Raw genomic sequence first — 24,120 nt, forward strand, 5'->3', positions numbered from 1 at the left:
GTCATCCATGCTTTGCCATAGCAGAAAAATATACTAACAATGCATGTTTCATAACATTTTTAAATGATAAATTAGATATGGCTTTATTTTGAAACATGTGATATTACCACTAAACAAGAGATTTAATCAATATTTATATGTTTCAAACCCTGGCATATTTTTCATTTCTGTATATAAATGCAGGTTCTAGCACGCATAGGTTTAAAAAAAAAAAATCGAAATATTTTTGAAAAATTACAAGAAAAACATTCATCATAAAAATTAGACAAATTAAATCAATTTTAAAATAATTCAAATAGCTCTTTTCCTTTTGCTAAAAAGTAATACATAAAATTCTAATTTATTCCAATTCAATCTTGTTTCAAATCCAGATTCAATTTTCAGATATTCAAGATATCTGAAAATTGCCAAAATAAAAGGTTAAAATGTTTTAAAACGTGGCAAATGGAAATAATTTTATTTTAATGCCATTTTCCTAAAAAATGCAATTTTAATATATTGCTATGATTTCAATGGCTTTACTTATAATAATACCAATACTACATTTGCTTAAAAAAATCACCAAATCAGTTTTTTTTAAAATAAATTAATGTTAAAGTCAGCAATTTGGCAATATGCAGAAGAAAAGAAGCTACTCCTACATCTATGCATATAACAAAAGAATCCATTTGGCAAAAAGGATTGATTTTTAAGGAATATAGAGTATGAATTTAAACAGTAACCCAAATCTTAGCTAAGAGATTTAATTACATTTAATTAAAAAGTAATTTTGGTGGAATAAAGGGATCAATTTATACAGTAACCCAGTTCATTACAGTGAATTAAAAGTTGATTTTGGTGGAATAAACAGAATGAATTTAAACAGTAACCCAAATCTTAGCTAAGAGATTTAATTACATTTAATTAAAAAGTAATTTTGGTGGAATAAAGGGATCAATTTATACAGTAACCCAGTTCATTACAGTGAATTAAAAGTTGATTTTGGTGGAATAAACAGAATGAATTTAAACAGTAACCTTAATCTCTGCTAACAGATTTAATTACAGTTAAACAGTTAACTGTTCCTGCCGGTCAATTCTATGAATTAGCACATATTTCAATACAAAGCATAAGAAATGAAGGAAAAACATGATACAGAAAAATATGGCTAAAATAAAAATTCAGATGGGGAAAAATAAAGTCAAATCATATAAACTTATAGGTGACGAACATAATACTAACATACATAATCAGCATAAATGAAAAGGCCAAAATCTCAGTCATGAAAATTCATATTGGCATTTCCAAACATGTGAAATTTAACAGGCAAATAATAAGAATCTGGGACTTGAAAAGTTTTAGTGAAGTAATAAATTTTACATTTCAGCTCTTAGTTTAGTGATAAAAATATTTCTGCAAATATCTTACCAGCTTCTATCTTTGCAAGAATTGTTTTAGAACATTTTAAAAATGCTTCTTCAACATTTTCACCAGTAAGAGCACTCGTCTCCAGAAACATTAGCTCTGAAATCAACAAAAATATATGAGAAAAGAAAAACAATTTTTGACAGCAAATTCATTGAAATATATTTGAGTAAAAGATTCAAGCATCAGCTTTAACTTAGTGTCCATACAGATTTACTAATCTAAATGAAATATTATTATTATACAATTAGCAAAATTCTTCATCTGGTCTTAGTAAAAAATGCAAGACACACAGCATTTCAAGAGACCAGTTCTTATTAAAATGCTGATATATACATTTTTTATATTTCTTGAAAGGAAATTCTTTATGAACATAAAACTTTTTGAAAAGGAATAAAATGCAAGGACAGACATTACGAAAAGGACGTGAAAAATATCTTCCCATAAAATCCACTTAAATCTTCCAAATAGCTAGTCTGCTTTTATCTGGTTATGAGATTTATTTTCACTTAACATACATTCTTTAAAACATTTTGTTCATGTTGTGTAAAATGCACAGCTGCCAACCTTCAAATATAAAAAACCCATTCTCTGGAAGGTTCTCCTGCTGCACAGTGATGCCCTTACAAATAAACTCACTTTATAATAATCAGATAACCTAAACTCACTTTATAATGCAAGATTCAGATTACTGAACTACTTATAAGATGATTTTGATCCCAAATATATTTGTATTTAATTAAATATTCTAAATTTTATGTTGTTTGGCTAATTTCACTTTGTAGTTTTCTTACACTTTTATAATGAAAGAGTCTTAAGAATGAAAGGAAAATTAAGTACACTGAAAATGAAATTTACAGTTAATATACATATTATTCTGTGGAAGCAAATTAGTACATGACAACAAAATTTACCACAAATATTAAATTTATATAATTTAACATAACTGATCTGATATCAGTTAAATCATCATAAAAAATTCTACAAATGGCTAGATTGATACAGACAATTCTGATCAAATAATATTTAATAAGAAAAGGTTATGTTATTTGAATATGGCAAAACCACAAGGGTTATCTGCCTAAGAGGAGGAAATCTTTTGTGGAGGAGTTTCTAATGGCACTAGTCAAAATTTTATCTAAATTCATTAATATAATATGAACTTCAAAAGTGATATGCCCACCAGCAGTTGAGCACTAAAGTCACTGAACATTGGTAGTTTGGTCCAAGATTTAAATCTTGGCAAATGGCCTGGTTGTATGGCCATTTTTCTGATTTTGCCCATGTGTAACAATTATGTGAGTCAGTTTCCCTTAGAAAATCCTCCTCTTAGACATATAGCCCTCAAGTCTTTACCATAATCAAATAAACTAATCAAAAGTGATATTTCTATTTGTAGCATTCATATACATTACACTTTTAACATAACATTAACATTAGCGTTAAAAAAGATTCACTTTTATTTAAAATGCAAACTGTCATTAAAATTATTTCATTTTTTTTTTTTTTTCACTTTTTCAAATTGCAAGGATGATTGTGATCCCATTTCAAAAATCCTGAAAAACTACCATACAGTAAACATTATTTCAACATAATTTCATATCCAACATAATTTCAAATAATTCTTAATATTAATGTGAAACACACACATATATGCCTACACATATAGTTTCAAACAATTTCACAAACTAAACAACAAGCATACTTTTTTTAATTGATTAACATTTTTAATTGATCGAGTATGCCCGCCCGATTAAAAATACATTTCTGAAGACACCCCTATTTTTCCCAAATGGTTGTGGTTCAGTGCAGTCTCCTCCAAAGCCATCCTCTTTACGTTTCTGAAGTTCTTCGCCGCAAATTTGATTGAAAGATTGTTTTGATCTATTCGGGCCTTTCAGACCCAGCGCATCTATTCGCATTGCTGTAACATAGTTTGTTTGTGGTAGCACAGAAAGCTGTAAACATGTTACGTAATTTATCCTTTAAGGAAGAAAGCTTACGTTTGCAAAATTATTAGAAGATGTATCAAATGTTGAAACTGAAGATGAAAGTTATAATGAATTTTTTAGTTCTCATGATACTGATTCAGAAATCGAGATGCATTCTGAAAACGGAAATGAGAATGACATTTATTGCTTTATTGGAAAAGGCAACCAATGGTCAAGAAAAAAGCCTAAAGCTCCTACTCGTTAGAGCTCCTACTCGTAATATTATTACGGTACAAAGTCCGTAATCTGGATCAATTATCCAGAATGATCTATAATCCAGATCTCAAAGCCACAAACTTTTTTTTTTTTTTTTTGTATATTTTACGCATGCACGTAATGCATTTATGCATGTGCATTTAATGTATAACGGATGGTTTAAGCTAGGCTAAAATTATCTTTACTGATTCTAAGGTATTTCAGTTAATGTTGCAAATTGTGCTGTTCCTTAATCTTCTAATTGGATCCAGCTTATTATTTTTTGCAGACTGTTAGAGCAATTCCATAAAAATTAAGCTTGAATTTTCAAGTATGTCTCAAAAAGAGTTTCCAATTCTAGAGCTGCCAAAGTAACTACAACGCGAAAGCATGTTTCGATGTTCACTAGTTAGTCGGTATTCCTGATACAGCAATTACAGGACTTGAACATTGGAACTTTGTAACTGAACAAGAAATTATGTCTGTTTATAAAGAGAAAGTATTAGCCAAAAAAACAAAGCAACTTAAACAACTTACATTGAACAAAATGTTAAATAAAGTAAACAAATAAATATTAAGCTTTTTTTTTATAATTTTTGATATCCTTTACATCATAATTGCTCTTTATTTCATAAATTACAGTTTCATATTTTTAATTGTATAATTTCGGCATGCCATCTTACCAGATTAGAATTGATGATCTATAATCCGGAAAAACCCCTAATCCGGAATCACCGAAGTCCTGACAAGTTCAGATTACGGACTTTGTACTGTACTAAATTGCCTGGAAACACTGGTAAGGCAAAATATGGGCAGGCTCCTAATGAATCGTGGGAGCTCTTACTAAGTGAACAAATATTGCTGAAAGTCGTCAGTTATACTAATATTTATTTTGCATCTATTTCTGACAGCTTTCAAAGTGAGAAGAGATGCTCATCACACAACTGTAATTGAAATTTGCACTTTTATAGGTCTTTTATATTTTTGTGGCATTATGTCATCTCATATAAATGTGTGGGATCTGTGGGCAACAGATGGAACCGGCTTGGAAATTTTCCACAAAACTATGTCCTACAAGTGTTTTCTTTTTTTATTAAGATGTTTGCAATTTGATGACATAGGAACTCGTTCCATCAAGAAAGAATCAGATAAACTTGCACCTATAAGAGTTTTTTTGAAAATTTTGTGAATAACTGATACAAATATTACACTGTTGGTGAGTTCATAATTGATGAAAAACTTAAAGCTTTCTGATGAAGATGTTCTTTCAGGCAGTATATTCCTAATAAACCTGAATAATAATTTGTGAATAACCTGAATAATAATACAATGAATTCTATATTAATATAATAATATAGAATTCATTATATTATTATTCAGGTTAATAATTCTAATTAATAAATTCTATATTAATATAATATGTTTTTCTATTCCTTTAAAAAATTTTATTTCATAAAATATATTATATAAATTTAAATTAAAATGTTAATTTCAATATTCTGCATATTTTTTAAGTTTGATCATAAAATTTTGGCATAAATGCAACACTTTTACCTGAAGAGTAACAGTTTTTTTCTTCAAAAAACACGAGCCGGTTGAGTGCATTCACTCCCCGGTTAAAAGTTAATTTATGTTTCACTACAATATTTCACACATTACCATTCTGGTCTCTAAAAATAATTGCTAACTTTAGATTGCTTTCCAGGAAAGCAAAGCAATATAACAATCACTGACATTTAGTTTATTACTAATTGTGCAGCTCGGTAATGCTTTTATGGTTGATATAGCTGTTCTGCATCTTTCTTCAGACCATGTGACATGTTCCTGGCATGATGAAAATGTATTCTATTATTTGAGCAACAAGGTTGGATACCCCCCCCCCCAATTTTTAATGATTGAAAAGTTGTACCCAATTTTCATAACTTAATTTTTCCAAATTTTATAATTAATTGACCACAAAAGCTTTTGCGATCACTATTTAATGAGAAGGCTGATACATGTTTATTATATTATTTTCAATAGTTTCATTAATTTTTTTCACCTAAAGCTTCAATTTCAGACCATGTTAATACACTGTTGTTTATTTATAAATAAAAGATTCTCCTCTACCAAAACTGTTGTCTCATAACTCAACAAAAGAAACACATCTGTCATCATTTTGAGGAAAATGTCTAGACAACATTAAATGTCTTTAGATCTATATTAATGTTTGTGAAAAATGCAACATAATGACGGAATTGTCAGAAATGAATGAAATTTATTCCATTTATTACTGATAGTGTAATAAATAAACAATCAAATTTACATGGCAAAAAAACAAAACGAACATTGGAAATTAATACTTTGTGTGTCCACCATGCTGAGCGATGAGAACCTGTATACATTGTGGCATGTAATCTTGGGGAATGGCATTTAATATGGCTTGATGCCAAAGTTCAGTCTTTGTGTGTGCTCCACTAGCTCTACAATCAAGTTGCCAACCAATGAAATTTCAGACGTGCTCAATGGGCAACATATCCGGGCAATAAACAGGCCATAGAAGAAGCGAAACCTGTTATGCCCTAAAGCTTGTGTAGTCAAAGAAACATGTGAAGGTCATGTGACTTCTGGCTTCACAACTTCCTTTATGCAGCAATCACTGCTGAGGTTGCCCACAATCTGCACTAGATGAGATCGAAAATTTTATTCAATAGCTCCCCACACCATGATGCCAGGCGTTTGTGCGGTATGATGGTGGATAGCATATTGTAGGAGCAGACATTTTCTTCTGTAATGTCTGACATGTACTCTTCCATCGCTGTACTCCAGATTGTAGCGAGAATCATCAGACAACAACTTGTTGCCACAGGGCATGCTATGCACTGTATAGCCATGCCCATTGGAAGCATCTGTGATTCAGTGACAGGGGAATCATGCAAAGAGGAACTTTTGCATACAGTTTATTCTGCAGCAGATGGTGGCAAACTGTGCAGCTAAACAACACAACACCTGTCGCCATGTTCCAACATTGTGCTACAGACTCTGTATGATGTCACAGCCATGCGGATGAGATGTCCGTCATCTCATGCCGTTACACTATTGTGTAATCTACTGTCAAAATTTTACCTTATTTGGTTCTCCTCTGTCCATTTTTTCCAAACACACATCACTGTTGTGTCATTATGCTCCATTTGGGCTGTGATTGTTCAATACAGAAGTCCACCCTCTTGTATGCCAGTGATGCAGCCTAGTTCGAACTCTGTTAGTTGTTGGTATGGCCCCCTCTGCTGTTGACAAGGCATACTGACCACTAATTAAACATTCATCATAGACAGAGGACTATAAACAGATTTCAATGCAACTTTGCAGTCCTTTACATACATGGAACAAACGGCTGGTTCACAATCCACGCATGTGCAATAACTTTGTAATTCCAAAGTAATGCCCAATTCCTTCAGTGTGTCGCAAATTCACAAACATCAGTGTAGATAATGTATTTAGATATAAAATATTTAGATCTGCAACAGTGAGTGCAACAGAGGGAACATTTTAATTCCTAAATCACTCTTTTACCAGAGGCTGCACTATTTTTACTTCTGATATATTCTGCACTTTTAAACTTTTATCAAATAACCGGGATAAAATGACAAACTGGTCAGTGCTAAGGGACCATTGTCAAACCAAGATAGTCCCACTCAAAGCAGGATGTCTGGTAAGCCTAAATATGCATAGTAATAGGTATTGGAGCTGAGAAACTTTAAAAAAGAATAGAATGATTCATGGAATGTAGAGAACTTTGTACACTGTTCAGTTATTCAATAAATTATTCCTAACAATTTAACCAACAGTCCTCAGAGAGACTTTGTGACCCAAAAGTTACATATGCTTTTTGAGTTATGAGAACAAATAATATTTCACAGTCTGTGTAACATCAAGGCTATCACTGTTCAAGAAATGTTCTGCATTCCATTACTTATATAATTAAATGAATTTTTAGCAACAGGTCCATAAAAGCAAGTTAAAATTAATTTAATTAGTTTTCCTTATACTGAATATTTTTGTTTTCAATTTTCTTCTTGTTTGAATACATATTTTTTTTTTCTTTCCATTTTCTGTATAATACAAACAAAAATAGCTTTTCTATATCAAACAAATTTCTTAGCAAACTCAGTTTGCTCATATAAGAAGTCTGACCTCTCACTGAGCTTTATTTATTCTTTAAACAGTCTTTCAATAATCTAAAAACTTAAATTTTTACAATATCTGAATGATTATTTTTGTTCTAAAACTAAATTTGAGAACATTATGAATCTACATTTCCTAAATCAGAAATTATGAATCTGAGAAATTAAAAAATCCAGAATTACGACTATATCTGGACCCCATTCTCTCTCTGAAATTATATTATTTGAAATCAAATTTTAAACAGCTTCAAATATTTTAAACTGAGAACCATTCATTGAAATACAAAGTAAATTGTTTTCACATGTACAAAAAATCAATTCTGATTCTAAAAGATTCAAAGTGATTAATTTAAGCTCACGCATTCTTGATAGATTGATTTAAAATACCAAAACTGTTCAAAAGATATTCTTATATTCAGGTTTAATTGATAGATAGGATTCACCTGATATTTCCTATTAATTGAAAGCTTCTACATTGAATAGCATTGTACATAGTTGAAAGCATTTAAGAATTTTTTGCATGTCGTCCTGAATTTCTTTTGTGAATATTTTATTAATGTGCCACATCGGCACAGAAAAATATAAAAACATTACATAAATAAAATAACTAAAAAACAAGTTTGTTATCTGTGATTCATTGATTCCACTTTTATGATGTTTGTAATGTAAGGATATTAATAACCAAAACATCTCCTGTAGATCACATCTAATTATAAATTATTATAAACAAACAACTTAGATTCATACACCATATTTGTTACAGACTGTACTTTTTTACACAACATTTTAACCAATATTAGGAATCGCCTATACTTGAAATGTAATGAATAATTCTAAAACAATTTAAAATTATTAGGCAATTTATTATCATTTTCTACCTTTACATAGCTTAGCACAGTAAAAATAACAATTAATGTTGTCAAACTGATATGCATCACTTCTGCTCTTTATTTGAAACTTCCCTCTCACTTATTAGAGAGTCTCTTAATTTTTCACTCTTCCTGAATTTCATGGCTAAATCACTGTGTAATTCACTCTCACTCAATCCATGCTTAATATGCACTAAATAGGAACTTAATATAAAAACATTAACCATCACTTTCATCTCTTTGTTTGAAATTTGCAGTGCTGCCATATTTCTGTATAACCACATTTTTCTTCTTGTTCCTCAATGGAATTCTACAATTGGAACTTTTTCCAAGTGCTTTGTTTTACAAACTAAACACATGCATAAATACAGTACATTTTATAAAAAGCTGCTTTGAATATTTAACACAGAGAATAAATTGAGCTTGCATTCAAGAAGGTAGTTAAAGTTCTATTTTCATTCTTCCTATATTTGGTCACAATACAAGTGAATAACCTTGTAACTGGAGATCATCTTTATTTTAGTATCTCCAAGCACTGGATATTTAATTAAGTATTAACATAAAAAAAATCAAATCTGACAATTTATTTTAAAATTTCTGAAGGCTCTCTACATGTTGAAATTAGCCCAAAATTTATTTTTCTCACTTTCTTATGGTGCATGAGCACTATTTTTATGCTTGATGAAACTCCCATTGATGCTATTTATCAAAATTAGACTTACCATTTTCCTGAGCAAATCTACTAGCTTCCAAAAATGTAACTTCTCTATCTTCTTCTAAATCTTTTTTGTTTCCAACAAGCAGAACAGCAATGTTAGGACTTGCGAGGGTACGAGCATCAACCAGCCAATTAGAGAGGGAATTGTATGACTCACGGCTAAAGTTCAAAAAAAAAAAAAAAAAAAAAAAAATTATAACTATAGAATTAGAAACTGTAATATATAAAGTACAAACAATCAGTTTTTATTAACAGTTACTCACATACTTTAAGCATCTAAGTGTCAGTTACATAAGGCTAACTTTTATATACAAGTTAATGGATTAAAACACTATGGAAGCATTCAAAGGTGAAAAACTATAAAATTTTAATAAATTATTAAAATCTTCATCTTAAAAGAAGAAAAACATATTAATTACATTTGTTAATAACTCTTTGATTTTAGAAATTAAAGGATTAAAAAGCTGTAAAAGCATTTAAAAGTAAAAAAAACTACAATAATTTTGTACCACAAAAAGTAGGAAAAAAATTTTTTTCCAGTCAGTAACAATCAGTTTTTATTAACAGTTACTAACATACTTTAAACATATAAGTGTCAGTTACAAAAGGCTCACCTATACACAAGTTAATGAATTAAAACTCTATGGAAGCATCCAAAGGTGAAAAACTATAAAATTTTAATAAAATATCAAAATCTTCATCTCACAAGAAGAAAAACATATTAATTACATTTGTTAATAGCTCTTTGACTTGAAAAATTAAAGGATTAAAAAGTTGTAAAAGCTTTTTAAAAGCCTTTAAGAGTAAAAAAAGCCACAATACTTTTTTACCACAAAAAGAAGATAATTTTTTGGGGGGGTTGCTCTTGAAAAAAGACAAAAAATATTAAAAATCTCAATTCATATTAAATCATCAGAGTCAAAGGACAAAAGAGAGGTAGTTCATTGTTGAAGTAGTTATTGCATAAGCCTTTAATGACATCCAAAATTTTCCCATTATATTTTGAATAGTTAAACAATTTGGGAAACTAAGATTGGTGGGCACAACATGAAAGCATCAAAAAAGATATCATATAAGCAGATTCCATCCTTGTGAAATATCAATATAGTGTAATCTAAAATCTGAGATCTAAAATTTTCAATATTCAGCAATTCCGGATTTTAGATCTTAATTTAAAACTAGTAAGATAACACTTATAAATTATATTTAAAACATGAAATAACTGTGCATAAAATAATGAAGCACATGCAGTCTGAATAGAATCAAAATTTGCAAAAAAAGCTCAACATTAATTTGTTTGTTTTAGGAATTTTATTACATTTTTTTAATGCAAGTTATTTTGTTTTTTGTGCTAAAACTTTCTCTTTAATTTTTTAAACAGATATAATTTCCTGTTCAATTACAAAGTTCTATTTTTCAAGTCCTATAATAGCTATGTCAAGAATTTCCAGTAAACTATCAGTCCACATCTTTTCATTCTCAACAAACTTTTTCTCACTTTCTTCACTATAGACAGCAGCTGGATTTAAAATCATTCTACATATTTCACCATCTTAGCTGATTGAAAGTGGATCGGCACTGCAATGGAAAAATTATAATACAAGTACATCATTTTCCCTGTCACATTTTCACAAATTCCATTAACTGGAAAATTTCATGTTTTGCTTGTGATATCTGAAAACCTTCAAGACTATCATCATCATCATCATCACTATGAAATACGGTAACTCGCCATGAATTATGCCAAGCATTTTTTAAATATCTGCAGACATGTCCTCCCATAAGCTTGCAATGTTCCAAATACCAGATTTTTATGTTAAAATTCCTGAATGGTCTAGAAAATTTAGCATAGATTTAAAAAAGACTACTTTATATACCTGCATTTTAGCATGTGTCTTGGTATCCACAGGCTGAATGATGGATGTACAATTTAGAGGAAAGAATAAGACAGAGACATTACCTTTTACAAAAACTTACAGTACGAGCCAAACTATGATCAGTACAAATTTGCATCACCTGGTAAATCAAACTACTTCAAATTATGCTGAACATTGGGTATGAAATGATTTTCAAATCAATCATTCATTAATTTTTGTGTCTCCCATGCTCTTATTTATTTATTTGTTTGTTTGTTTTCATTTTTCCTTTTCTCTCTCTTTCCCCCTCCTCTTTCTTTTAATGATAGATGACCCCTTTAAATGCCTGAGGGCCATGTAGTTTTTCAGATTAAAAAATGCTTACCAGTAATATCATGTCAGGGAAAAATTAATAAGCTGGATCAAATCAGAATGTTAAGGTAGAGTGCAATTTGCTATGTTAATTGAACTTTTCCTCAGAATCTAATTTTTGATTCCTTTTTCGCTGATATGCCAACAAAATTATACAAAATCAATACGTCTTACAGATTTGATTGTTTAGGTCAGATAGAAGAATGTTAATATCCTACAACAACTCAAGGGCAAAAAATGTGGTCATAGCTGATGTGAATGAATGTACTGTTATTTGTCAAGCGTGATTTTCTAGCCAGCAGATGTCTGAAAGTGACAAGCAGGAATATCATTTGGGGGAAAAATCATTTTAATGGCATACTAGCTTTATCCTGAGTATCATATTCTCCACTCCTAGATTTTGAAAAGAATAAGAATTTTATATATATATATAAATTCTGTTAGCCCAGAGGGTCTGGATATTGGATTCCCAGATTTTGGACTTTGTGCCGTATTGTAGATTGCTACCAGAATGAAAGATATATTTTCCAGGCAGAAATTAGGCAAAATTATTATAGAGGTTAATTTTATTCTGTTATTTTTTAATTATTCTGTTTTTATTAATGAACACCAAGAGAATAATTTTAAAGGCTGTTACTTATCTAAATACTGCTGATTGCAACTAACATTCATTCATGGTCACCCTCTTCCTTTTCGAAAAAGAAATGATGAGTTTAACACATCTGAATGCCCACTGTAATCCCGACATTAATCTTATTTATCAATTTTGGGAATCATACAAAATGACTGCCTATGTACAAAACAAGCTGCTTCAAATAAATGACAGTTAACTTTTTTGAAAAAGTAACAGCTGAATACCTAATGTAATATCTGCATAGCAATAACTATAATGAGAAACAAAATGCTGTGTTTATGCTAGAAAATATAGGAGGGATGCTTTTTTGGAACATTCTGGATGTATACATGCCAACAGATGCAATAGATTTATATGCTGCAATTATGTATATCGATGCATATGCAGTGACACTTCACATAATGTTAACATCTAGTATAATTTATAAACATGAAAAATTTCAGGGTTGATCTTTGGATTATGGTAACTTGTCGATTTTTTTGCGAAAATTTGGCGACCAACTCTGCTACAGCAACCCTCTATTTTTTTTTTCGCCGCCATTTTGTCTTCACGAAGTAAAGACATGTTTCTTTTCTTTTTATTTACTCAACACTTTTTCCAACAATCTACTAGCCGAATTACACTGATGCTAGAAATTTTATGTAACAAAACTGCTTAATCATGACAAATATTAACTGCAAAATTGGGAAAAAGTGCAGAATCGCAAACTCCTTGCGTGTTTTTCAGAATAGCACATACACATAAACCATTTACACGTCGACTTATTTTTACTTAAAAAAACATCCCAGAATTGCACAAAAATGGCATTGCACACACTCTTAACTTTATCCATCTACACTGCTATTTTCTCATAAATTACAAAAATTTGCACGAAAATGCAAAAAATTCTGAGAATCTTTAAACTCGGTAAAAAGCACATATATGAAATTACCTGATCGCGAAAAAGTATATACCCTTTTCATGGATGAACATTTCCATGTATAAAATAAATAAAATTACCAAAAGCTTTTACCTCTAAACTTAGTTTTGGTAATTTTATTTATTTTAGTTTAACTATCTATCATATTATAAACGTCACCAACGAATTCATACCGCAAACATTACAAATGGTTACAAATACTTAGTGTCAATTATTTAAATTATTTCCATACACGTTTACTTCAACTGAAACGTATACCAAATTCCTACAAACATAAAATTCACAAAATAACAGGCATCTGCTTTTGCAAGAGAAAATTTTAATAAATATGCAGGGAGAAAATTTTAATAAGTATGCAGAACTGGCAGTTCGCAGTGCATTAGTAAAATAGCTATGGCAGAAGCCAAGAATAAAATGAACCAAGAATACAAGAATATTAATAAAATCTCATTTATACTTAAATAATGTAGGTAATAAATTCTAATTATCTTTACACTACAAAGTAGAAATGCAGAAGAATAATAGATATAGAACACTTTATGGAGTTTTAAGATCATACCTTGTTATGTCATACACAAGTAAGGCACCCGCAGCCCCTCGATAATAACTTCTGGTAACAGATCTGAAATGAAAAATAATTTAGCTCTCAAAAGACAGCTTTCAAGGGGAAAAATACTACATGTAAAAGCAAATACTAAAATTTAAGAATTTAACTTGTTAACAAATTGATGCATAGATTTTCATGCTCTTAAAATTATTTCAGGTAGTTGATAATTAATTATAAAAAAATCATAGGGAAGTAATCAATTATTAAATCCCTTAAAATAACAACATAAGAAATGAGTAGCTTAGCCTGAACAATTTTGTTTAAAAAGGATCCCCTCCAGAAGAATGGCACTTGTTTAATATGTGACCTTTTAATTTATTTCTAGAGAATTATGATAACCTAACACTAGTAGTATTAAGTACATAATAACAAAAGCTTTTCACATTTATCACACTTGAATAATTCAATAATGTAATATAGTTTATATAGGAAAATTTAATTAGTGCACTATTTGCAAATCAAATTTCATTATTATTATTACCATCACTCCCCTTAAAGATAAATGTAGTTTGGATCGAGGTGAATAAAATTATCAAAATATATGCATTGGCTTTTTTTAATTCAATTACATATTCATTTTGTTTTAATAAGCTTTGTTAAAACATTTTATAATAGTGGACTCTGAAATAGTCCCCCCCCCAAAAAAAAAGCAATCTTAATTCAGTGCAGATTTTAGATAAAACTTGATTGATTCTGAGAGCAATTAGATACAGAACTCTTCTCCAGAAATAATTCAATTAATGTAAAAAAGAGGAAAGAAAGATGAGCGAAACAAAGATGAAAAAATCTGATGTGGTCACCACATGATTTCCTTGTACGGCCTATTACACACATTTTTTTTTTTTTTTTTTCTGCATTCACTTAAATTTATTTCTTTGAATTTCATTAGAGATGTATTTCTCATTCAATTAATTCAGTTCTCAAAGCAAAAGTACATAAAAACTTAAAACATCTGCATCAAAAAAATTGTAAAATACATAAAACACCAAATACAGTTCAAACAATTAAAAAACAAATTTTTAGAATTAAAATTAAGAGCTTCTATATAAAAACATGCAATTTGGTCAGCGCGCAAGAAAGCAGATTTTTCAGTGCCCAAAACTGAGTTTACTTTTGGTTCCATTCAGAAAAAAGACATTAAAAGTGCAGAAACTGACTTAATTCATTATGCTCCTGTATTTCAAATGTAAACAAGTGGCGGGTCGTTAGGCTTAATTCACCACTTTTAAATTCTTGATAATTCTACAATTATTGCATGCAGATTAACTAAAGGCATAAAGACCTTAACCAGAACAGAAAAACCACATAATTTTTAAAGCAAAAAACTTTTAAAGTTTAATTAACTTTTAAAGCAAAAAAATGCACATAAGAATAAAAAACTAAGCTCACCGAGCCAGGTAACAGAATCGGAATACATATTTTACCGTTAAAGTATGAAATATGTTATTTCATGAAATAACTAGATAAGTTAGTTAAAGTATATAAAATTATTTAATTCTGCAATTTAACTAGGTATTCTATAGAATAACGATTACTTGATCGTTAAAGTATAAAATACAGCACTTGAAAATTCTTTGAACCAGTTCTAGCTGCTTTTAGTTAGTTTTAAACTGCTTATAGCTGCTTTGCAATAACGTGTGTGTGTGTACACTCCATTCCATTGCTTTTAGATGTATAATTTAGATGCTGAATTTATGTTAGCGTTTTACATTTTGAATTATTAACAAATATTTTTGCAATCTGTTTTCAAGCAATGACTACTGCAGGAATGGGAGACCAACCTGTAAATAAGAAAGATTTAATGCAAGAGAGATTTGAATCTTTATTAAATAAGTATGGGACAAAGAAAAACAGTGCTGCACTTATTCGTGAAAAATTTTAACTTTGATAACAGAAGTAAAAAGTGCTAAAACAGCACAAAAAAAAGTACTATGTGACTATTGGTTACTCCAGCATTATAATATCCTTGAAGTTCAAAGAGTAGAAAAGTTAATTGTGCCAGTAACAGATGCAAAACCTGATGTGATATTTTTATTGCTCAAGTGACCTGCTCTTTGATATTTTATATGAAACACATGCTCCGCTGGGCATGGTGGTAGAGATCGCATGATAAAAGAACTGAATCGTCAATATAAAAACATTACTCAGAATGACATAAAGCTGTTTTTGATTGTTTGTGAACCTTGTCAGCAAAAACAAAATATGGGAAAGAAAGGCATTATGGTTAAGTCCATGTTGTTACATCTGAATTTGAGATTTCAAGTAAATCTCACAGATCTTCAGTTTCAACCTGATGGATACTATAAATTTATTTTAGTTTACCAGGATCATTTGACAAAGTCTGTGAATTTAAGACATCTCTAAACAAAAAAGAGCAGAAGAGGTTACAATGCATTTGCTCGGTATATTTTTATTATTTGTTGCCCCATGTGTACTGCAACCTGACAATGGAAAGGAGTTCTGCAATAAACTTATAGACGACTTGAAAAGAACTTGGTTGGAACTTAGAATCCTATAGGGCAAACCCAGATATAGTCAGAGTCAAGGTAGCTTCGAAAGGGCTAATTCGGAACATCGAAAATATATTAACAACTTGGATGCAAGAAAACCAATAATCTACTTCATGGAGTCATGGCCTTACATTTATTCAGTCCATGAAAAGCACAGTACTTCATTCTGGTATGAAGAGAATGCCTTATGAGGCTATGTTTGGCTGTGCTCCTAGAGTTGGACTATCCACAACTTCTATTCCAAGAGAAGTATTTGACACAGTAGAGGATGAACAACATTTTGAAAATGCCTTAACAGCTCTAACTGCATGTTCTGAATATAAAGATGTTGCTATTTTTGCCAAAGAAGCATCTCTGAATGAAACTGTAGAAGTGCCTTTCGAGTGTTATGAAGATACACCCCCCAATAACATTGTAAAATTGTGCATCTTGTGTTAAAAAAATTATGAAGACAGCTTATTTCGCTGTAAATGTGAGCTGTTTCATGTTCAGAAGTCTTGTACACTGAAGATAAAATTGAACAGAAAGTCTGTAGCTTGTGTCTAAATAAAGTAAATATTGAGAAAGACAAGGAGCTAAAGAATGTTTGGAAATTCAAGCTACGAAAATGAAATTATTGTCTGGCAAATCTTATTCTGGGGCATCTGTAGGCATTATAGTTCGTATTTCAGTTCCTGAAGTTGATAGAGGAAGAGGAGATGCTAGATCTGTTTTAGCTGTCATTATGGAAAATACTGGGGAAGGATTTTTCTGATTAGGAACAAGAGATGGCCGAATAAAACAACTGTACTCTAGATCTCAGTTCAGTATACGTAAGCAAGAGTTGATTTCCATTGAAGAAGTTTTGAATATTGACACGACACTTCGATCTGTTGCAACAGCTCAAAGTTGCAGCACTGGAAAAGGATTTAAAAAGTGCTTGTGTAAAAAAATGTGTAATAGTAAAAAATGTTCTTGTTTCAAAACTAATATGCAATGCAATCCAAAGTATCATCACAGCAATCCTTACTCTAATAAATAAAGAAAAGTAAAATAAAGGTATTTCATAAAATTTAAATTAATATTCTCTCACAATTTTTGTTTTAAAAAAATTACATGATGTTTTTATGAAGCAATAGTTTTTCTTCTCAGCATATACTTTTTGATAATATTTAAATATAACTATATCTGCAACATACTCTTTTTTTTTTTTTTTTTTCTTTCTGTTTAACTAATGTTAGCAATATGAGCAGTAATAAATTATATCACCTGTTTTTCCTTATTATTTATCAATTAATCATCTGCAATAGGCATAAAATGTACTTTTCGAGAGATTTTAGCTGTTTACGATTAATTAATTTATAAAATAACTTCGAAATTGCTTACTTTTTACTTTAATGGTATATCATTAGTTATTTCATAGAATAATTAAGTATGAAATTTTTCACCTATTATATACTTTAACTGACTTGGCTAGTTATTTCATGAAATACCTAGTTATTCTATGAAATAACTCAATTATACACTTTAACAGTAACATATATAATTACATGCAAGTGGTGAAGACAATCGCAATAAAAAAAGGAGGTGCAAACCTATAAGTCACAGCAGTCCCATATACAAAATTTAAAAGTTCTATGGCTACTTGTTCTTGAGTTATACGAGATATGTACCTATGCACAGATGTCAAGAAAAAAATATCTTCTGAATCCATTTTACAATACTTTTTGGCAAAAACAGTTGTTTATTTTATCTGTATATACAAACGCAACACAGAAACATTGTTCAGATGGTTTCGAGAGCGATTGAAATACGATACACGAAATTTTTCGTGACTTTCTTTACTTCGTACAAGGAAATAAAAAGGCTAAAGTTTAATATTCCATAATATAACAATTGCAAAATTTTGAAACAAAATTGAATAACAACTTTTTAACATAATTTCCATGAAGACAAGTTCGTGAACAATATGAGCAGATGTCACCAAGTGAACGAGGACATGCAATTGAACTGAACTATAAGAAGTAGGATGGACAGATCACAGGATCACTAGATATTAGGGTTACAGTGATGCTACCATTCACTGTTGGCAGGAATGTGTAATGGCAGACAGGTTGAGCTGATCAATTTTAAACAAATGTTGCTTAACTGTCCATGCTCAGAAGAGAATTTGGTGCTGGTAACTGCGGTACATGGTTGATGTACCGCAATGTGAGTGGAAACAATTGCGACGTTTAGATCTTTGTATAACTGAAGTGTAAACGCAATACAGCATTAAAATTTGTTTTTTTTCCTATAAGAAATGTCAACATCATTACTGCTTCAACAACTGGAAAGTTTGCGGTGCATTCACTATACAATCAAGTATAAATTCAATTGAAGAATGAAAAAAAAAAAAAAAAAAAAAAAAGGGTGAAAGGATTCAGTATAAATACAAATACTCAGCACAGAATTCTAAACAAATGGTACTGCAAGATGGCTTTCAGGTATGTATGTATTTGTACATTTTAGTAAATCTGATATTGTGCAATCTGATAAGTGCAAGTATGTATATACATGTCACAGTATCCTCCTTCTTATACGAATACATACAAGCGCAAATTCACTACAGTGTAATTAATTTTTTTAACATCTTTCTGAGTTTCTACATATTGTAAAATTAAGAAAAAAGCTTTAAAAAGGGATTCATTTCTTTACTGCTCTAATTTTTTTTTAAGGAAAGCATTTTTAAAAGGCTTTAAGAAAAGTACTTACAGCTTAATTATATTACAAATAAAACTCATGCAAGATATGTGTACTTGCATCATTCTACTTTACTAATTTTTCTTGAAGTGGCCAAATTATTTTTATCTCAAAAGGTGCTGGAACGTTTTGTTTGAAATTAATGTAAAAATTCATAAAATTTAATTTAATCACCTGGTAAGTATGAAATGTAACGGGTTCAAATAACTTAATTCCTTACATTTTCAAATATCTACTGAACAGAAGAAGTTGATGATAGAACAAATGCAACAAGTTCAATTTTTTTAAACGCAAATAATTATTTACTGTACTTGCCGGCGTATAAGATGCACTTTTTTCTGTGCATCTTATACGCCGGCAAAAAGTGCATCTCATACGCCGGCAAATACGATGATTTGCCGGCGTATTAGATGCACTTTTTTCTTTGAAAACGGATCTAAAAAATGGGGGTGCGTCTTATACGTCAATATTACACCTTATGGATACATGAAATTCGATCGAGGTACCCTGGCGGAGTGTTGAAGAAACCTGCCTTACTACTATTGGATCAGTTTTGTTCTCACAGAACAGAAGATGTTAAAAATGAACTCAAAGATTTGAAAACTCAGTTAGCTGTAATTCCAGGAGGCCTAACTATTCAGCTTCAAAATTTAGATGTCTGCATTAATACACCATTTAAGGGATTTATTAAGGAGAAGTGGAACAGCTGGATACAGTCTTCTTTGTTGTACAGTCAAAAGTCTTTAATCCAGACTCGTTGGGACTTCGGCAATTCGGAATTATCGTTTTTCCGGATTATAGATCCTCAGTTTATATCTGGTAACATGCATGCAGAAATTATAAAATTAAAAATGTGAAACCATAATTTATGAAATAAAGAGCAATTATGATCAAAAGGGTTTCAAAATTTACAAAAAAAAAATAGCTTAATATTTATTTGTTTACTTTATTAACCATTTCTTTCAACGCGCGCATGCGTAAAGCATACATTACACATAGTCGAAATTAGAAAATTGTAACCAGAAAACTATTTGATGTGTATTCATGATATTTATAATGACGAGGAATTTGATTTATATCATATCAAAGACAGAGTACATCGAGATGAAATACTGCATTTAGTAAGGAATTATATGCCGAATAAAAAAATCTGCCCTGAAAATAAGGATAGTGCTGACAGATTAACTTCCAGTTCATTGTGCACCGCGATGTCTTCCCCCCCCTCCTCGAAGAGCAGTGTGAAATTGATAAACAGATTTCGGAATGGTTAGAGAAACAAAGGATATGCCTTTATCTATTTTTTTCAGCAATTCCACTTTTTGTCTGATGGACATCAAAACATGGCTCCGCTTTGTAGATCCTTTGGCAGCTCCAGAATCGGAAATTCTTTTTCACATAATCGAAAGTTCAAGCTTACTTTCATTGTTGTGTAGCATACTTAATGTAACTATTTTAATCACAGTAATAAAAATTTCAATGTGTCGATACTCTAAAGTTTAAGCTACACAACATGTTTTGGTTTTATTAATTTATTGGTTTATTGATATATATTATTTGATCAATTTAGTTTATCTTAATTTACACGAAAAGATTAGCTAGCGTCGTTCTTTGTCCACTTCATTTTCAAGCTTGTCGTACTCGCATTCTCACCCAGACAATGGATATAGGTGAATTTTCAAGTAATAAACTCAGTTTTCCATGACTTAAGTTAAACCCTTAGAATTTATTATCAATAGATGCCGAAAATTAGCTCTTTAATTTGAGACTACTTTCTTAATTCTAGCCTTAATCAATTTTAAGTTATAGCCCTTTAATTATTAAAACTAAGTTTTTCTTCTAAGAAGAGTTAGAAGTTTCCAGAATCGGAAACTCCTTTTGATATAATCGAAAGTTCAAGCTTACTTCTGTAAAATTGCTCTAACAGTCTGCAAAAAATAATAAGCCGGATCCAATTAGATTAAGGAACAACACATTCTGCAACATTAACTGAAATAGATAATTGGATAATTTTAGCTTAGCTTATACCATCAATTATACATTAAACGTGCATGCGTAAACATATTATGCGCATGCATAAAGGTATTACGCGTATTATCAAAATTCTCGTATTATCAAAATTCTCATGCCATTATCATGTAGCTTTCAGGTCCGGATTATAGATCATTCCGGATTATGGACATCCGGATTAAAGACTTTTGACTGTATGCGGACTCAGATGCTGATTTAGAAGAAGTTTCAAGTGCCTCTTCATTTAGCTCTGGAGATGAGTGTCCAGGTTTTGACGAAGAAGGTGTTCTTTCCAGATAGATTGAATATTTGCAGAAAGCATTACTTTATATTTAAAATACTCTAAATTCATTATAAGGATCGGAAATAAAGTTTTAGCCTTAAAAAATGTGTATAAAAAAGGCGGTGAGTCTTATTGGGCGGTGCGTCTTATACGCCGGCAAATTAATTGTCACTAAATCATGTGAGGCAATGTTTACATACAAAATAAAAAATGCAATACTTATGAAATTCTGCACCTGCCTTCAGAAATGAGCGAATTTTGGATTTAAAAAAATCTAATATGTACACCACATGACTTCCTCGTATGGAATATTAAATTATACGCATTTTTTTTTTTTCCTTAATCTTATTGGATTGAATTAAATCTACTTTATCGATAGCGCATAAACCACAATAGAATAAATGCACTATGACGAATTCAAAAAGGCAAGAGGTAGCACAAATAAATTTATTTGGGTTCTTTCTAGGCTATATGCAAAAATAAATAAATAAATAAAATAAAATAAAAATAAATAAACTTATACAGTATTGTTCTCACAGTAGGGTGAGGGGAAAAGAAATATAACCAGTTCCAGACGGTGTGAATAAAGTTCCTGTTTAGAACTCAGCCAAGATGAAAGTTCTTGTTTGGAAATAGTTCAAGCTGAAGGTTGGTTCAAGATAAGACTATTTAGAATTAATCAACTCTCTAAGCCGGTTGCCGGACTGAGCTGTGTCTGAGCAGGATGCTCTTCGTAAGATAGCGGCGAACCCGGCTACCTCGCTGTAAATCTCTTGGCAGAGATATTAATATCGCTCTATGCAGAGCGAAGAAAAAATTTGCTCGTAGCCGAGCTGGAAAACCGAGAGAACGTTTCTCTCTCAACTTACTGCAATTCACTCACTCTTTTCTCTCTGGAACTGCGTTCCATGATTTTGTTCAAGTTGTCCTGGGTGTGGCGGAAAAACTTCCAGGATCCTTCTTTGTAATTTTTAGAAGCACCTCTTAATTGGCATGAGAATTTTGATTAAAAACTGGATATGAAGAAGACAGCCTGGGAAAAATCCGTGAGAACTTTTCAATTCCAACTGGGGTCTCAAACCAGGTGGTCTGAGACACAGAACCTATAAACTGATGAAAGAGAACGGAACAATGTCTCCCTTCGAACAACTATAAGAGGAACAAAAAAGCTGAGATTGTTTTGTGAGTGCTGGTCACTTCCTCTTTCCGAGAATTCGCTAAGAAATACTCTATCTTTGGGAACTTCGTGGTGGTCATTCTTTTTCTGAGAACTTCGTGATGGTCAATAAAATAGCTTAAGACGTTACAGCTATATTCCTTTCCTTTGAGAAGAACTTTTCTCGAGTTTAGAGGAGAGAAACGTTCACCTCACTTCTGCACTAGTTCGTAAACACAACACACAGGAGGTAAATATCTCTGTCCTCTAAATATCCTCAAGCACGTTTATACAAGAACACTGTTGCATTCAATAATAATAATACTAATAATGTCACTAATAGATAGTTCCCATATAATGTCAATTAGGAATTACCCTTAGAGGCGAGAAGTTAATTAATTCAATACATATATTGTAGAGTCATCAGGTTAATTGCAAGCAGAAAAGATGAAAAATATGTAACCGCCTTCGCTGGGAATAGAACTTTTTTTGGTGAATTCTTTTATACTGGCCATCAGTAAAAGCAGTTATTCCAAAGTTTAGAAAAAATATTTAATGACTTCTTAGATTAGGATCCAAGAATTTAAATGATCTCAGTGTGTTGGTCCTTATGTTAACTGTGTGGAGAACAAAAATTACTTTTACATACACATTTCAATTGGCCAAGCAATAATAATAACAATAAAATGGTGGAACACAATATAAATGTTTTGAAAAACTAACAGCTTCCCTTTGTTTAAGATATTGAATCAAAAGAAGCTTGGTTACAAGAGTCAACAGATAGGACACTAATAATAAAATTAATTTAGTGAAATGAATGCACTGATGATAGTCTGAGTGATGATAGTCTGAGATAATCTCAGCAATCCTGCTGCAAATGGCAGATATTAGAAGTATATTTCCTTTACATATAATTTCTATACATATTTTAGTGGACGATTCAAGCCCATATATGCTTATTGGAGGATACGGCACTATTGTCATGTAATGAATGGCACATAATTCTACAGTTTATTATATTCCTTAAATAACTTAGAACATTTAAAATATTTTAGATACTGTACCTGAATCTTTCTTGACCAGCTGTGTCCCAGATTTGTAGTTTCACTGACTTTCCACCAATATTTACTACCTTTGATCCAAATTCTACTCCTATAGTATGGTTGGAGTCTGCTTTAACTGAAAAATATAACACAATATACAAATTAGGTGATTATGTATTAATTAGATCCTTTAAGCAAAACAAGTGAATCCAATATTTGTTGTTTCCTTAAAATGTATTGCTTGCAATAGCATATAATAAATTAATATACACTGATTGGTCCCACCCCTCCACAAGGAAGAGTTTTTTCTAAATAAAATCATTAAAGAAATATTTAAGAACTATAAATGCTTATTTTGCACAGAAGGAAATTTTTCTGTACTTTTACATAACAACAACTGGAGCAATCCTATCTCTATAATGTCATTTGTGTGTGGTGTTTTTTTTTTTTTTTTTCCCCCGTTGCAATTAAAGGTTTTCTTCAGAAATAAATGTTCAGTTTTAATTTATTTCCCTGCATGTCATTTTGGCATGTTTTTTAGTTATTTGTTTGTATATCAAGAGAGGCGGCAAATTCAGGAACTTTTCTTGTGCAACTGAAGTTTTAGCTACACCTCTGTTGGAAACAGAATCCTTTACTAATGCTTTAAGATTAAAAATAAGAAATCAGTTC

General features: G+C 30.8%; 1 protein-coding gene across 1 annotated transcript in view; it reads right to left on the reverse strand.

Annotated features, from left to right (window-relative positions):
• Rab4 (RAS oncogene family member Rab4) overlaps positions 1 to 24,120 on the reverse strand; it is a 36,843-nt gene that overhangs the window by 4,512 nt on the left and 8,211 nt on the right. The window contains exons 3-6 of the mRNA XM_035369914.2: positions 23,470 to 23,584; positions 13,681 to 13,743; positions 9,345 to 9,499; positions 1,408 to 1,503 (exon numbers count right to left, since the gene is read on the reverse strand). Coding sequence (XP_035225805.1) covers positions 1,408 to 1,503; positions 9,345 to 9,499; positions 13,681 to 13,743; positions 23,470 to 23,584 — 429 coding nt within the window. The remainder of the gene's footprint in view (positions 1 to 1,407; positions 1,504 to 9,344; positions 9,500 to 13,680; positions 13,744 to 23,469; positions 23,585 to 24,120) is intronic.

Source organism: Stegodyphus dumicola, chromosome 4 (assembly GCF_044657685.1).
Source record: "Stegodyphus dumicola isolate Sdum_Otavi_A_Nest chromosome 4, ASM4465768v1".
NCBI classification, from domain to species: Eukaryota; Metazoa; Arthropoda; class Arachnida; order Araneae; family Eresidae; genus Stegodyphus; species Stegodyphus dumicola.